Source organism: Rhynchophorus ferrugineus, unplaced genomic scaffold (genome assembly GCF_030347505.1).
Source record: "Rhynchophorus ferrugineus isolate W39M unplaced genomic scaffold, kcgeb_rfMv2 rfM2, whole genome shotgun sequence".
Taxonomy (NCBI): Eukaryota; Metazoa; Arthropoda; class Insecta; order Coleoptera; family Curculionidae; genus Rhynchophorus; species Rhynchophorus ferrugineus.
Window position 1 is genome coordinate 30,570,063 of NW_027472581.1, and position 15,739 is coordinate 30,585,801.

At 31.1% G+C, this 15,739-nt stretch overlaps 1 protein-coding gene across 6 annotated transcripts in view; it reads right to left on the reverse strand.

Moving 5' to 3' along the window:
• Positions 1 to 7,928: 7,928 nt before the first annotated feature.
• The window catches only part of LOC143190567 (protein unc-13 homolog 4B), a 32,918-nt gene continuing 25,107 nt past the window's right edge, over positions 7,929 to 15,739 (reverse strand). For 3 of the 6 annotated variants that reach the window (XM_076394948.1, XM_076394947.1, XM_076394949.1), the window contains 8 exons: positions 13,971 to 14,045; positions 11,884 to 12,201; positions 11,334 to 11,519; positions 11,108 to 11,272; positions 9,514 to 9,649; positions 9,337 to 9,460; positions 8,252 to 8,436; positions 7,929 to 8,191 (listed from right to left, as the gene is read on the reverse strand). In XM_076394948.1, coding sequence (XP_076251063.1) covers positions 8,103 to 8,191; positions 8,252 to 8,436; positions 9,337 to 9,460; positions 9,514 to 9,649; positions 11,108 to 11,272; positions 11,334 to 11,519; positions 11,884 to 12,201; positions 13,971 to 14,045 — 1,278 coding nt within the window. In that variant the 3' untranslated portion in view covers positions 7,929 to 8,102. Of the gene's footprint in view, positions 8,192 to 8,251; positions 8,437 to 9,321; positions 9,461 to 9,513; positions 9,650 to 11,107; positions 11,273 to 11,333; positions 11,520 to 11,883; positions 12,202 to 13,970; positions 14,046 to 15,739 lie in introns of those variants that run through there. The other 3 variants (XM_076394952.1, XM_076394951.1, XM_076394953.1) reach the window with 3 other exon arrangements.

The following is a 15,739-nucleotide window of genomic DNA, read 5'->3' on the forward strand; positions in this document are numbered from 1 at the left end:
TGTACCAGCTTATACCCTAACACTAATAATAATGGACGTACAAAGATCTAGGAAAGCAGACGCACGAGATTCTGTCATTAAGGTGAATAGTACTCACTGATACATATATAAATAAGTAAATAAGCAACTCTCTTGCTATTGTGCACTCACTTCTACTAATTCCGACTATGATGAACGTGTAATGCGTACAAAGGGAAATGCCAAAGGCAAAAACGCTAGAAACGTTGTCACCAAGAGCCGGCAAGAACCACTTTGGTGGCTACACGAAGAAATAATAAAATAGTGGGTTATAAAATGAATAACGATAAATAGATAAATAAATAAATAAGTAGATAATAATGAATTGGGAAATATAAATAGAAAATAATATCATCATCAGGGTTCATCAGAGTTTCATCAGGGTGGACGACACAAAACATAGTAAAATCAACTGAATAAGAAAAAGCCACTGACTCTGAGTGTTGCGTAATCACAAATGAACTCGTATGAAGTTCTAACGTCTCTTGAACATGTTAAGCTATCACATCTGACAAATACAGCCCACGAAGAAACATCAACACTGTTGCCACTCATGATATTATTTCTGTTGCTAAATATTCGCAACGACGACAAATTCCACAATTAAAAAGAAGCGACTATCCCGTCTAGTTTCTTTACATTATCAAGCAATATTTTTTATCCTCATTGCAATATTGTTTACTTAATATATCATCCAACCTTTTGCACAAACTGTGAGCCAATTACCAGTGGGTTAGCCCCTTTACTCGTATGTTTTAACTCTTTTATTTATATGTTTAACTCTCTGTTTATTCTATATTATTTATACTATTTATTTTTATATATACACATTATTGTGTGATATGGACATCGTCAAAAGTAAAAAAATATCAAATGCGACAATTTTCTTCACGATTAACAAAATTATCAAAATGAAAATGGGCGCTTAAAAGTGATTTCTTGAAATAATTTGGGTCATCTAGAACATTTATTTTGATTTACAGTCATTTGGTCATCTAGTTGTGAGCCCTTGAAGGCTCCGTAATAATTGGTCGTCAGTGACTGAATATAACAGACTCGTCATTGAAAAATTCAACAGTAGTTTTAAATAAAATATTACAGAAATTAAAGCTGACAATATAATTAAATTATTAAATAACTTTCCTTTTAGCGTCAGTGTGGCCCAATTTTACGATTTCCGTGTAAAAATAGTTAATTAAAAAACATATTTTTATCTGGTTCTTTGGAGTACGTGTTTTTAACAATCTAAAAAAAGAAGTCGGGAACATGTCGAGGAACTCTTATTTAAAATGGAAATCATTTATTAGTGGGCCATTCACATATAAGCTTCAGTAGTATTTTTAGGTATTGGATTTATAGTCAAAAATTTTAACAGGTCTACATATATAACACACCAGCTGAAAAGTTCCCCGCTAAATTTATAAAAGATGCTTTTTCAACATTTCCTTACGGCTTTTATATTTTACTTCATTCTTTTCAAAATCGGTTTAACTTCTTTATTTGTATTAAATTTCTTTGATGACCTAATTCAACAGCTTCAGAACATCAAACATAAGTATACATCACTTATTTGTACTTTTATTTTATAAACATCAATATAGAATAACAAATGATAATAAATAACAAATATGTTAATATATAATAATAAGTATGTAAATAAAACAATTTTGATATTGATATTGATATCACTATAGCCTGTATATTAAACAATAACGAGCCTAATTAAGTAATTGCTTTTAGAATTTTAGAATTAGTAAATTAGATTAGTAAATGCATTTCAAAAGAAGGTATTTACAATAATTAAATTTACTATTGACCTTAAAAACATAGATCTATAAGATAAATAATGAAAATAATTGGTATAAGGTTTCAAGAATAAAATGTTATATAGTTATATGTCTTACTTTGCCTAAATTTGTCAATAAAATTGCATCATTCTTTGTTTATACATTCCACTATTCGATTTTTAAAACAGTAGCTGTAACTTTTTCGTTGTCAGTAGATGTATTTATGTTAAACCATCATTTTAACTATTTTATATAAATCTGGAATCTCTCTCTTGCTGGTAATTCATCTTTAATTTCTTCTTTATGGTTTTAGTTATTCTGTCTTATGTCCCAAGTGGTAACTCTCAACTCACCAACAAATGAGGAATTAAAATTCTATGGAGCTATTTTATAACTGTTGATATTCTTTGCAATATTAATTTTAACTTTTGATGTACGAATTAAAGTATTTATTAGTTGTTTGTGCTTTGTTAAGAAATGTATTTACTAATGAAACTTATAAATGAAATTAATCAGAAATTAATACCACTAAAATCTCTAGTAAAGTTATATATTAAATCCCTTAAGTAAGAACTTTTAAGTCAGTTCTTAAGTTCGCCGGACATCAAATCAAAAGCTGCTGAGAAAATCTAAACATCTTTTAAAGAGGGGGATCGACAATTCCTATAATTCTCGAAATTTGTTAGTTTATGCTAGGATTACATTCTCGCCTATGTCCGATTTTTCTTTCGCAGCTCTATACACCTTCCCATAAATCAGATATATTAATATATTTTCTGTATAAGAAATGTAAAATGCAACTTTACATGATCATACTTTTTTTAATCGTTTTTTACCTAAAAATGTCATAACTCTATAGTAGTTACGACAATACGGGAATAACCGAAAGAAACACAAAGTCTTAAGCAACACTGTTTAAAATTAAATAACTTCGGTTAATAATGTTACACACTCACTTTTCGTTTAATATCGTTTCAAGTATGCATCAAATATTGCTTTGCCGGCATCTTGCGGTACAGCTCTTGCAGATTTTGATCTTAAAAATTACTCGTCTGTAATTGATTTATAGTCTATTGATGCGGCAACATTGTAATGCTTCAACGTCGCAAATATCCACGACGCATTACTAAAAAAATTTGAATAGACTATAGCTACAACATTACTAATTAACACAAAATATTAAGCAACACTGTTTAAAATTAAATAACTGCGGTTAATAATGTTACACACACACATTTCGTTTAATATCGTTTCAAGTATGCATCAAATATTGCTCTGCCAGCATCTTGCGGTACAGCTCTTGCCTGATTTTGATCTTAAAAATTACTCGTCTGTGATTGATTTATAGTCTATTCAAAGTTTTTTTTTAGTAATGCGTTGTGGATATTTGTGACGTCGAAACATTACAGTGTTGCCGCATCAACTCTGAGTTTTAGTTCAGTTTGGCTTTGACATACAACAAAATTCTAATCTAAATAAAATAATTAAACAAAAATGTTATCAAATATAATTTATTTTAACATTATAGTACATCTAATACATATATTATCGAAGGACTTAAAACTACAATTAAGAACACAGGTATAATAATTTGTAGGTTAGATTTGTTTTGTTTACATTTAACTATTTTCAACACCATCCATGAGGTAGAGTTTCTAGGCGCGTTTTTTTTTATGTAATGGTATTCCCCTGGAGGCCTAATCCACCTAATTAACAATTATATATTTGAGAAACGTATTTACCTTTCATTCGAGTATATTCACTTTTTACGTTAAGTCCTTGTTTCCTTCGATGGTGTGTTTACTTGTCAAGTCATTTGGGTATCACTGTATTTTTATTTCTTCTGTGTATACTACCTGTGTATACCATTCTTGATAAAACATATCTACAACAGTTAGTATTCATTATCTCCTCATATATTCTAATCTAATGCTTATGTTTAATTTTTAACAATTACAGTCATATCTGTGCACACAAATCTTTAACGCCCTACAATACCGTTTTCTATTGTTATATTCCGGAATTTCCAGCATTGTACAGCATTATCACATATCCTGAAAGTTTCCTTCAGTCACTTTCACTTTACGACTCACTTTCCAAATCAATCACTAAACTGTTAATTTCTAATCTGTCTAAAACACGTTCACGATTCCACTATTTACCAATTATTTACAAACAGTTCTTGATAGAATATCCTTATTAACCAGCAATATATTTGCAATTAACTATTAATAAATATAATGACCAACAAAACGCAATTGAATGCTATTGTAACTTTTACCTTTTTCTTTCTTGCCAAGAGAGCCACTATATTGAAATATTCAAGTTTCTTATATTATTTTATGCCTTTAATAGAATTATTTTTAAGGTAATGTCTGGAAGTTCCATTAAAGCTCTGCGAGGGTTATATTTACACCGTAAAACCGTGTGTCCTGTAAGAGTGTATGAAAGGATGTTTTATACCCTCAAAAAGCTGCATGTCCCTAATTCTTTTATGTATACTTTCCAGAGAGACAATTTTATTGTATTAAATTATGTTTATATCCATAAAATAGTTTGTGCATTTACTGTTCTTATACTTTTCGTATATTTGGTCTCGGAAAGAGCCAATATCAAGATGGTCAAGATTCGTCACACACTTTGTATATGGACGGGGTTTCTTGGGTGAATCTAACGTATTATTTTTCATTTTCATTTAAGTGATGTACATTTACAGTACCCACAGTAATATTTACCACGCCAGCAACCAGCTAAAAACATTTACCGAAGGATTAGGAATTTACCGGCAAAAGGGGGCCTTGGTTATCTCGTCTCTTTTCAAAATAACCTGTTAAAGCCGCAATCAACTTGTGACCCTGAATATCTATTGTTTTCGGCATTTTCAAACAAACTAATATGATATATTACGGAGCGACTTAAAATTTATCCAAATATAGGGCTAAAATAATGTTTACCGATTTATAACCTGTAATAATTATAACTAATGTTTTGAAGAATTTAGCGTACATCTGACAACCGGACGGCGACCAGCTATCAGACGTATGCAAAATTCTTAAAAGCAATAGTGATAAGAGGTATAAATTATTGGCTATAAATTATTGTGGCTGTATAATTAACTGTAGTTTTTAGATATAGTATAATGTTAAAATAAATTATATTTGATAACATTTTTCTTTAATTATTTTATTTAGATTAAAATTATTTTGTATGCCAAAACCAAACTGAATTAAAACTCAGAGTTGTTGCGGCAACATTGTAATGCTTCAACGTCACAAATATCCACGACGCATTACTAAAAAAATTTGAATAGACTATAGCTACAACATTACTACCGTACAACAGTTGAAGATGGCAGCCCATCGACCAGATCTGAACATATATATTTATATATTTTCTGTTAACGATCTGCTATTCCTAGTTGTTTGATTTCGCCGTATTTTGTTTTATTGGAATTTATTTATTAGCGCATATTACACAAAAATGATACGCCCAAAATTTCTTCCTCGAAATTTTTTTCAAAATTCCTTTTCTCAAAAAGGAAGGTAAACTTTTCTGTAAGCCGATTACTATATAGATAAACAGAAATTCTGTAAATATTCTGTGAGTCCAGTTTCGTTTATAATGTTTATAAATATTATAATAAAGAATTATTCGATCTAAAACAAATGAAAAACAAACGCACCATAGAAATTAAATGAACCAATCAAAATAATCCGCGGCTCTTAACATAGCGATTAAAACAAGTGATGTATTCAAATTAGTGACATCTAAATATTGGACGTCGCGAAACATTTCTCCAAAATTTCCAAAAAGTTAAATCTCTATTTTCTCTGTGACTATATATTTCGATCGAATCGTATTTTAATTGCTGCCAAGTAAACATTTACCAAAAATAGAGTTGAAAAGTGTACACTCTGTAAATGCATTTTGCATTTCTTATTATTTGTTTTAATTTTAGTGCGCGAGAACTTTCTTTGCTATTATTATTAACAACGCAAGTAACAACTATTTTAAATATGAGACGAACTGCCTCACGTGCTAATCGCACTGATGACTAGTAAAATGCAGAAAGTAATAACAAAATTTTAAGCAACTGAAGATAGAAGAGCAAATTTATAACTTACTAGGCGCGCTGTTACCATTACCAGATGCAGATCATCAATTTTTGCAAATTTATTTTATGGACTATTGATAGGCACTGTGTTCTCAACCGAACATAATTAAAAATATTCAAGTTAGAATTGAATTTGGTGCCATCTAACAGTCAAGTGGCTATTGTTATTGTTCCAGAAAATTTGCAATGTAGGGTGATACAAAGTTAGTCGTATAAATTGAAAAAAAAATTGTGGCAATCTGTTGTTGATGATGTAAAGATCATAACTGGGTTCAGACCAGCTACAGAAAACATTAAGGAATGTTACATGGAGGAATATGAAACGCAAATTAGAATTCACGTTCAAAAAGTAAAGATAGAAAAATAAAATATCTGGAAAATTGAAATTGAGAGTGATGGAAAGCAAAACTATGAGAAGGAAATTAATACTAGCTTTGGAAAAATGCTATGATTTTATATCTCGCCATGAATAGTAAATTTATTAACCAAAAACACGTATCAAATAAAATAAAAATGGAAACATAGAAGCATATATAACCAATTCAAATATTCAGCTTTTGAGGTTTTGATACTTACTACCCGATACCATTTTGATTGCGCGCCATCTTGGTTATGTGACGTTTAGTTCAGTTTCGCTTTAACCATTGTCTTGTGTAGATGTCCAAATTTTATTATAGATAAATATACGCCACAAGAACGAGCAGAAATAGTGACATTATCTATTAAAAATAATCGTTTCATTATTGCTACGCAGCGGAAATTGCGTAAAAAATATCCTAATCGTCCAGTGCCTCACAAAACCACAATTTGTCGTTTACATGTGAATTTTCGACACTACGGTACGACAGCAGACAGGCCTCATTCTAGAAGAAAACGGACGTCTTGTAAAGCTGAAAATGTGGCTCTGGTGCGCGATAGTGTTGCAGAGTCTCCAGAAGCATTATTTCGGAGGCGTGGATCCCAGTTTCTGCATGAAGAGAAATCCTGATCAACGAGTTGACTACAGTAATGAAATCCTAAGGCTGCGTGAAATTGAAGATTTTTCGACTAAATTGATAATAAGCGATGAAGTTCATTTTCTTCTCAATAAAAAGAACAGTAGGTTTTTGAGGAACACATAATCCTTAATTGATTCATGAAACATCATTGCATCCACTAAAATAACTGTATGGTGTGGTATTTATGCTGCAAACATCATTGGTCCCTATTTTTTTGATAATCACCAAGGTGTTCCAGTTATTGTTACTGCTGAACGTTGCCAAAACATGATTCAAAATTTTCTCGTGTCTGAAATGGAAGAGCAAGAACTAGAAGACATGTGGTTTCAGCAAGATGATGCCACAGCACACACAGCTCGTTCAATAATTCAATTATTGAATTACGAAAGTTGAATTTTTCTACGAAGACTAATTTCGCGAAGTGGCGATTTAGCATGGTCAGACAGATTTCCGGTTTTAACAGCACCAACCTTTTTCTTATGGGGTTTTTAAAAATCAAAAGTTTATGTGAATAAGCCCCAAACGATTCAAAATATTAAAGACAATATTAGTCACGAATTGAATAAATTCAGCCGCAGATGTTGCAGGATGTCATGAAAAATGCCTTAAAATAGCCCAAAGTTGTATAGCGAATCGCGGTCACCATTTAGCCGATATAATTATTCAATCATAACGAAAAAAAAAATGCAAAGACCAAATAAACTTTTCATGAAAACCAAACTTACTTATCTTTTCTTTGAGCGAAGTTATAGGCAATCAAAATAATAGCCGCGGCTTTTGCCGCACTTGTTATATCACGAAAATCTAAGTGCGCGCAAATATTTGTTGAATCACTAATTGGAGTGCAATAAAATGATCTCTCACATGGGTATGAGACAATTAATGAATGTGTATACGTAACTAACTGCAGAACAGACGTGAAAAGCGACCAAATACAGATAATTCTACGAAGAAGAAGAGTTGAAGGAGTGTGAGATTTGGTGTCTCAGTTGTTAAATAAAAAATAAACAGTTCTTAATCAATAACATTTTTATTGCTTTTATTAATTTTTTTATGAAAATATTGGAAAAATAGACCTGCCAACAAAGACAGGATCCAGAGAAGATCATCATTACATGTATCACATATACATAACTTTATTAACAAATTAACATTCAATTATTACTATAGCTATTTATATAAATATCACATAATACGTAGCTTAAAATCCTTCAGGAAGTCCTTGGCCTTGTTATCAGTGGTACGACTTTCCAAAGCCCTGATTGCATCTGGATCTGCCAAATAAACAAAGAAAATCACACTTTAAATTACAACCGTCAATATTCAACACTTACCAACGTTAGTTGGTTTAAATATACGGATTTTGGTTGGTGACACATCAGGTAATTTCGTAGATAGCCTCGGTATTTTGTCGAATTTAATCATTGCCTCGCCAACTCGATATATTTTAAGGTATTCTCTGTGTCTGATGCTGAACAGCACTAATCCGTCGATGTTAGATTGTTCAGGTTTTAGTTTGCTGTTATATAAATAAAATAATAAAAAATGTTTGTCTTCTTATAAAAGGTTAGATTGAATATTATAAATAAAAAAATGATATAAATAATAATTAGGCATAAAAATTTACTTTAAAGATTTTTTTAATTTCAAGTTTTATTGTGAAAAATCGGTATAATGTATTTTATTTTAAAGTATTGTCCATTGATAGCCGCTACTTTTCACCATCTTTCAGACAGTTTACGGGTTCCATCTTGAAAGAACGATGTATCTTTTAGGCTATCCACGAATCTATCGACCCATTTTTTGGTATCTTCATAAGAAGAGAAGCGCTGCTTAGACAGGTTACGATTCATAAGTCGGAACAAGTAGTAATCAGACGGAGCAAGGCCTGGATAATACGGTGGGTGGATTTGTTTTTCAATTATGTGGCCGAGCATTGTCATACTAAAGAATAACATTATTGTGTCTTTGTACGTATTCCGCCCATTAAACGCATCAATCGTGGTCGATAACAATCCCCATTCAGAGTTTCATGGAGTAATGGGTTCAAATCTTTGTCTTTTTGATTGTCCAGAAAGCTCTTTGTCTTCGGTGTCATAATCACCACTATTAAGACGTCTAAACCAGTATTCAAATGTTAAAATCCATGGAAAAGAATTGCCATAAACTTTACAGACAAGTTGAAATAAAAAAGTAAAACTTCCCGTAAATGCGATTTACTTGGTACAAATTTAGGCATTTCTCTACACCTTGACGAAATGATATATAGTGAAAAGCGATCAATACAAAGTAACACCTTTTATTGTAAATCTTTTAAAACTTTTTAGGCCATTTACAGACCTATATGCTAAGGTAATGAAAATACATTTTACTGCTCTCTACAAAGTCGAAATGACTTCCTTACCAACCAGATAATTACATTTTAAAGTTGTCATCGAATGTGGGTGAGAAACTATTGGTTTTAGTTTTCGTTCTGAAATTACTGACACCAAGAAGCTTGTGGCTGGGTAGCAAACTGATTATTATAAATGAGTTGAGATTATCTGAAACTCGAAAGTGATACAGGGTTACAGCTGCTAATATAGATGATCAATACCCTTTATGCTGGAATCAATGTTGGCATTAAGCACTTTAATGATGAGGGAATCTTTACTAAATTTACATTTTAACCACAACTCTCCAATAGATAATTTAGTAGTAGTGCTATAGTATTCGCAGGTCTTTAAATTTATCTAAAACAAAATATATATGTTAGTTATATATTGAAAAAAGATAGATAATTGAAAGGTGCAATTATTTTATAAATTTATGTCTTAGCATTGCTCGTAAAGTATATCAAGTGAATACATTTTTTTATAAAACATTTTAGTGGCCGTCGTAATAAAGTGTAAAGACAATAAAAGTTGATGGAAAAAATATTATTAATAATATGGGAATAACAATTAAGTAGGTTTTGTTAGTAATAATATGTATTAATAATTTATTTATAAATATTATAGATATATAGTTCTTCATGCTAGTAGTAATAGTTTTATTCCTGGTACATAATTAGTATTTTCCTCTAACTTCAAGTGTGACTACCATGGAGAAATGAACCATAACATGTTTGTTGGTTTGAAAATCAGCTCTTAGAGAACTTGGAGCGCCCATCAGTTATCGTTACGGACAATGCACCATACCATAGTACGTTGGTGAAGAAGATTCCAACAAGTGCATCAACAAAGGTTGCAATTAAGGAATGGCTTGCAATGCATACATTTAGTTAACCATGCTAAAGAGTGAACCATAATTTTAGAACCATTTTTTTAGAAATAGGTCTGAAAAATGATACATCGTAGATTAGACATCTGAACAATATGACCACAGAGTATTACGTCTTCCTCCCTATCATTGCATATTCAGGCCCTGAAGAAAAATTTCATAAATGGTGGAATTATCAAGTATAAAAAGATAGATTGGAAATTAGTCGACTATTCCGAAAGATTTATGTGCTCAGATATGTGTGTAATTGTTACAATGTATAGGGAGAGAAAGAATACTAATTGTTTTACAGATATGACTATTGCATTAGGGAAAATGCAGTGTTTAAATCTAAGTAAGCAGTATTTTTTTCAAGCAAGACAGAACAAACAAAGTAGAAATACACCGATATCAAAATGACTTTAGCACAGTAAAAGCACCGAAGAAAACAAGAACTAAATGTAAAAGGTAAATATTCTCTCTAATGAAAGTAACATACATTACTTCGATACACAATTGTTAATTAGATGGATTAGGGCTCCAAGGTATACTACTATACAAAAAAAATGTGCCTTGTACTTTGCCCCATAGGTGGCGTGAGAAAGAGCTCTATTAGCTCTATCAGTTATGTCAAAGCCAAAATTAACTAAACCTGATAATTTTGATTAAGAGAAAAACATATTAAATAGCTTTATAATTATTTCTATTTACATAGTGAAAATACAAACTAAGAAAAATGTTTTTAAAAAGATTTTTCTAGATAGGAAAGTCGTATGTTGAACAACCTATCAAAGTTTCATCACAATCAACGGTTTATCAACGTGTTCAAAACAAATATTCGTATTTATAAATCAGATTTAAGTAATAAAGAAAGTGTAATATAATAAGTATAAGAATTATAAATAATAGTGATGCAAATAACAGAGAAAAATAATTTGTAAGGCTCTTACCTGATGAATTAATTCTGGCGTCCCAAGTCTAAATGTATTTAACAGCGTCAATGTTTTCTTAAGAGAGTCATCATCAAAAAATTCAACACGTGTTCTTAACAGCAAGTTTGATACGTTGGTGAAGGCGTCTTCCAGAAATGTATAATATGTTAGAGGTTTGTTTTTCTAGCAACATTACAAAGATAACATTCAATCTAATCACCGATCGAGTAATACTAGGACTTACACCTAAATTATCCTCAGCTGTTTCGTTGAAATGTTTAATGAGGGCTTGTCGGGTACATCGTAGGACTTTTTCGAAGTGATTTCTATTTAAACATCTATCCAATGTTAGTACGTTGTCGGTGATATAGGTGGTCAATTCAATGGTACTTGAGTTTTCTAGTAACAGTTGATGTAAAGTTGATATAACCTATGTTGTAAGAATGAAATTAAAATCCTTCAGATTTTTTAAGTTTCCAAGAAGGCTGAATTCCTGAATTTACTGTTAGAACAAGTAATTAGATCAAGCGAAACAGCAACAACAGACGATAGTGGTTAAAATATTATGAACAAGCATAGTCCAAGCATAATGATATATTCTTCTTCAATTCGGTTCATTAAAAATGACAAATAATTATCCATCAATTAAAATCAATGCTATAGAATTATCTGGGTATGATATGAATTAACATATAGTTTAGACACAAAATGATGAAAATACACGATAAAATATAGTGATTTTATTTGACACTACAAAACTGAAGTTACATTGCATCCATTCATTGAAAACTTGCCTTGTTAGCTAGTAGTTCTATTAAGTAATCGATCTTTTTTTCTAGCGTTTTCAAAGTGTTTTCCACTACTTCGTGATATTTAATTTTGATGCTACGAATATCCGTGTCGGATTTGATACTGGATAGCTGATCGATCAGTTTTTCGAGTCTCATTTCTTCTATGAATGGTTTGAGTATCGACTGTATGTAAGTGACGTTGCTTATGACTAAAGCCCATATTTGGTAGATATCGTCCCTACCTTCAGCGTTGCTAAATACTGCTTCAAGTCTGCCGGTAATTAAATCAGCGTAATATATGCTAGATTTACATATAATATCCTGAAAATATAATATTCCATAAGTTAACGCAAATTAAAGAAGACAATATTAAAATGAACACACTTTAAAAGTATGAAAAAACGAATAATGAAAAAAACGTTAGGAGGAATCAATAAATGTACATGTTCTATATTTGTATAGGTAGGATACATCTGGTTCTATTAGGTAATTGCATGTATTATGATCATTTTTCGCTGTAAAGAGGTATATTTTCTTTCCATTTTTCTGGCAACATCGAGATACCGTGTCAAAAGAAAGATGCAGACAGTGATGCAGTCATCGATCCATATTCGGACCTCAGCATTTCGAAACCGTGGGCCAAGTCGTCGAGTCAAACCGTGCGGCATCGATTTGAACAAGTAATAATCACAAGGCGTTATGCCTGGATAGTACGTATACTTCACAACTCTTGAAATGTGTAAAAGAGAGTTGCAGTGTAAGAGGATGACTTTGGATGTTTCTTGCTACTCTTTTTGCAGCAAGACGTCGTTTAATATGTTCAGTAGACATCGATAAACATCTTTAGTAACAGATTCATTTAGTTTTATGATTTTAGTGATCCTACCATATTCACACTAGTATCTTCTAAATTGATGTTGATTTACGCTTAGCAGTTTTCACTTCTGAAAACGTGATTTCATCAAAATCACCACTTTTAAATCGTTAAAACCAAAAAGGCAATTGGGATATAACGCAGTAGTGATTGGGTTTTGGCAGAAGATTTTTTCAAATTAGACAACAAAAGTAATTAATGTCGATTCGTGTCAACAATGGATTGTGATTTGGTGCGTTCCGTAATTACTGTCTGTACGAATGGAATAACTTAATACCACTAAATAGGAAACTGTATTTCATTTAAAAAAATATCAAAACCATTGAATTTAATAGTTAGGTTAGGATGTAAAAGAGTTGTTTACATTAACACTTCTCATTTCCACCATTTGATATCACTGATTAATATACATGCGAGTACCTGTTTTAATTTGTTTAGTTTTTTTGTTTGTTTGAAATAACACGTTTACTGGACTTAAGAAAATCAATTGTTTCACAACTGGTGTGTCATTAATTTTGCAATCCCATCAAATCTAACGTTTTAAAAGCAACCCGCATATAAAATATTCTTTTATATGTGGCTTGTTATAATCTTGTTAATTTTACAATATTAGTTAACTTAAAGTATGGGAAGTGAATATGAAAAATAAAGAGTTACATAATAAGCAACTATGCAATAAGGCTTATTACTAAAGAAGGCAAATATCTGAGAGCTATGGAAGTTGCAAGTTTAGTTTAGCAAGAACAAGTTTAGTAACTTGCCATCGAAATCGAAAGGGTTTCGCTAGGATATCCCACAGATATCACTATATTTACGAAACACTTGGTCACTTATTTCTATATAGGACTTTTTTATATAAAATATTAATTCCGAAATTATTGTGTTGTCACAAAGACGACAACAATAGAAAATACTAGCGATGTTTAACTAAAACATTGAAATTAACCTTAAGTTTTTAAACGTTTTTAGACTGATAAAACTAGCAAATAAAACCAAATAGTATTGATACATTAGCACCGATATCAAGATCAATGAAATGTAATTCCTCAAGCTGATATTGATCAGTTCCCAGTTCTTCAAAGGTAGTCGGGGTGCCGGAATATTTCAAATAAAAAATACCTCAGGCTTAATCAATATCGGTTTAATTTATAATTAAAGTTTTATTACTCTAACAATTATTTCTACAATATAAATAAAAATATTTTTGGGTACTCACCTCGATGAATTTTAAAACAAAATTACAGCTACTCTCGAGGTCAGGCCATTTCAGTCTTTCCCACATGAATTTGGTCTGTTAGAAATTAACAATATTATTAATCGAAAATAAAGTACAGCAAAATTATATTATTGGCTATATTTTATCATATAGAATTCAAAATTAAGTTATAGAAATGATAATAAAGTAACAAAGAAGTCCGTTTTAATATTACATCATTTGCATATATTTTATCATCAACTTGTTCTTTAACTTATCTGTTAAAAGTAATGCAATAATTAAGCTAGGAATAATAGAGAGAAAACTGAGATTTTTTCTAATAATTGTAAAAACTTATACGCTCATTTGTCTGATTAATGGAAAGATATAAACTTTGATGTAAAATTTAAAATGTTTTCAACAGGAAATCATTTTGTGAAGTAATTTATGTTTAAATGATATTTTAAAATGTTATTGTGAATATTATTTAACACTTATTATATGTCGATATATAAAAAAATGTATATTGCTTTTTCAAAATAATGATCATAATTGTATTCGACTACTGATAGATGATAAGTCTGCATTTTTAAGTACTTTACTAAAGTGGCGTATATATGAAATAATTCATCATATATAGTTTAGCCAATAAAATAGCCAATGCACATCAGCAAAATGTATTACGTCAGCACTTCGAAATCTTGCTGCATTAATTTTCCAGTTTCCAATTTCTAATTATTATCACTAATATTTTGAATATAAATCGATGTTTTTTAAGTCTCCTTTTCACCAGCCAGGGTTTATCTGGACTGTTGCATAAAAAGACATTTACAATTACAATTACAAACATAAAGTAGATCCATGTCGCGAGGACCGCCCTGCCGCCTTAACCACTGCTCCAAAGAAACCGGCAGGTAATATTCTTGTTCAACAGTACATTACAAATTTAATATTTGCTGGTGGAAGATATTTTCATATATAAACTAACTTCATCTTAACAAAGTCGAATTGTGGTTGAAAACGTGGCGTATCAAAGCAAATGAGACAAAATCTACCCATGTCACATTCACCCTTTGTAGAAGAGCATGTCCCTCAGTAAAATTGAATAATCATGAACTTCCGCAAGCAGACAACATTAAATTGTCAACAACGTTTGACATGAAGAAAACATATAATGACAAAACGCAAGCAGCTTGGGGTTAAACTAAACCAATGTATTGGCTGATAGGGCGTAAATCCAAATTATCACTAGATAACAAGGTTTTACTGTATCAGGCAATACTTACGCCCCTTTGGACCTATGGTATTGAACTCTGGGTACTACTAGCAAATCTAATATAGATATCCTCCAGAGGTTCCAGAATAAAGTGTTGCCAGTCATCATCGATGCCCCATATTACGTATCCAACAACACAACGAGTGTGATTTGGAGTGTTACTGCGAAGTACTCTGAAAGACTATTAATGCATCCCAATGCACTCGCCAAACAGTTAAATGTGCGCGATGACCGCGAAGTGCCTAGGCTCAAACGCAAACTACCATTCGAACTGATTAATAGACACATAGAGTGAAATTTAATAATCTCTAAAATAAATTAGAATAGTTTTTAGAATAACTTAGGATAGACTTTAAAATAAGTTAGAATAGTATCTAGAAAAAGATTTAGATTATAAGTTGTACACTTGCAGCGATCTTCTACATGCCAGGATAGTTATATTATATAACTGAAATCATATAATAATACTTATTGCCCAAGGGCCATACAATCAATTAGATTATTGACGTTCTAG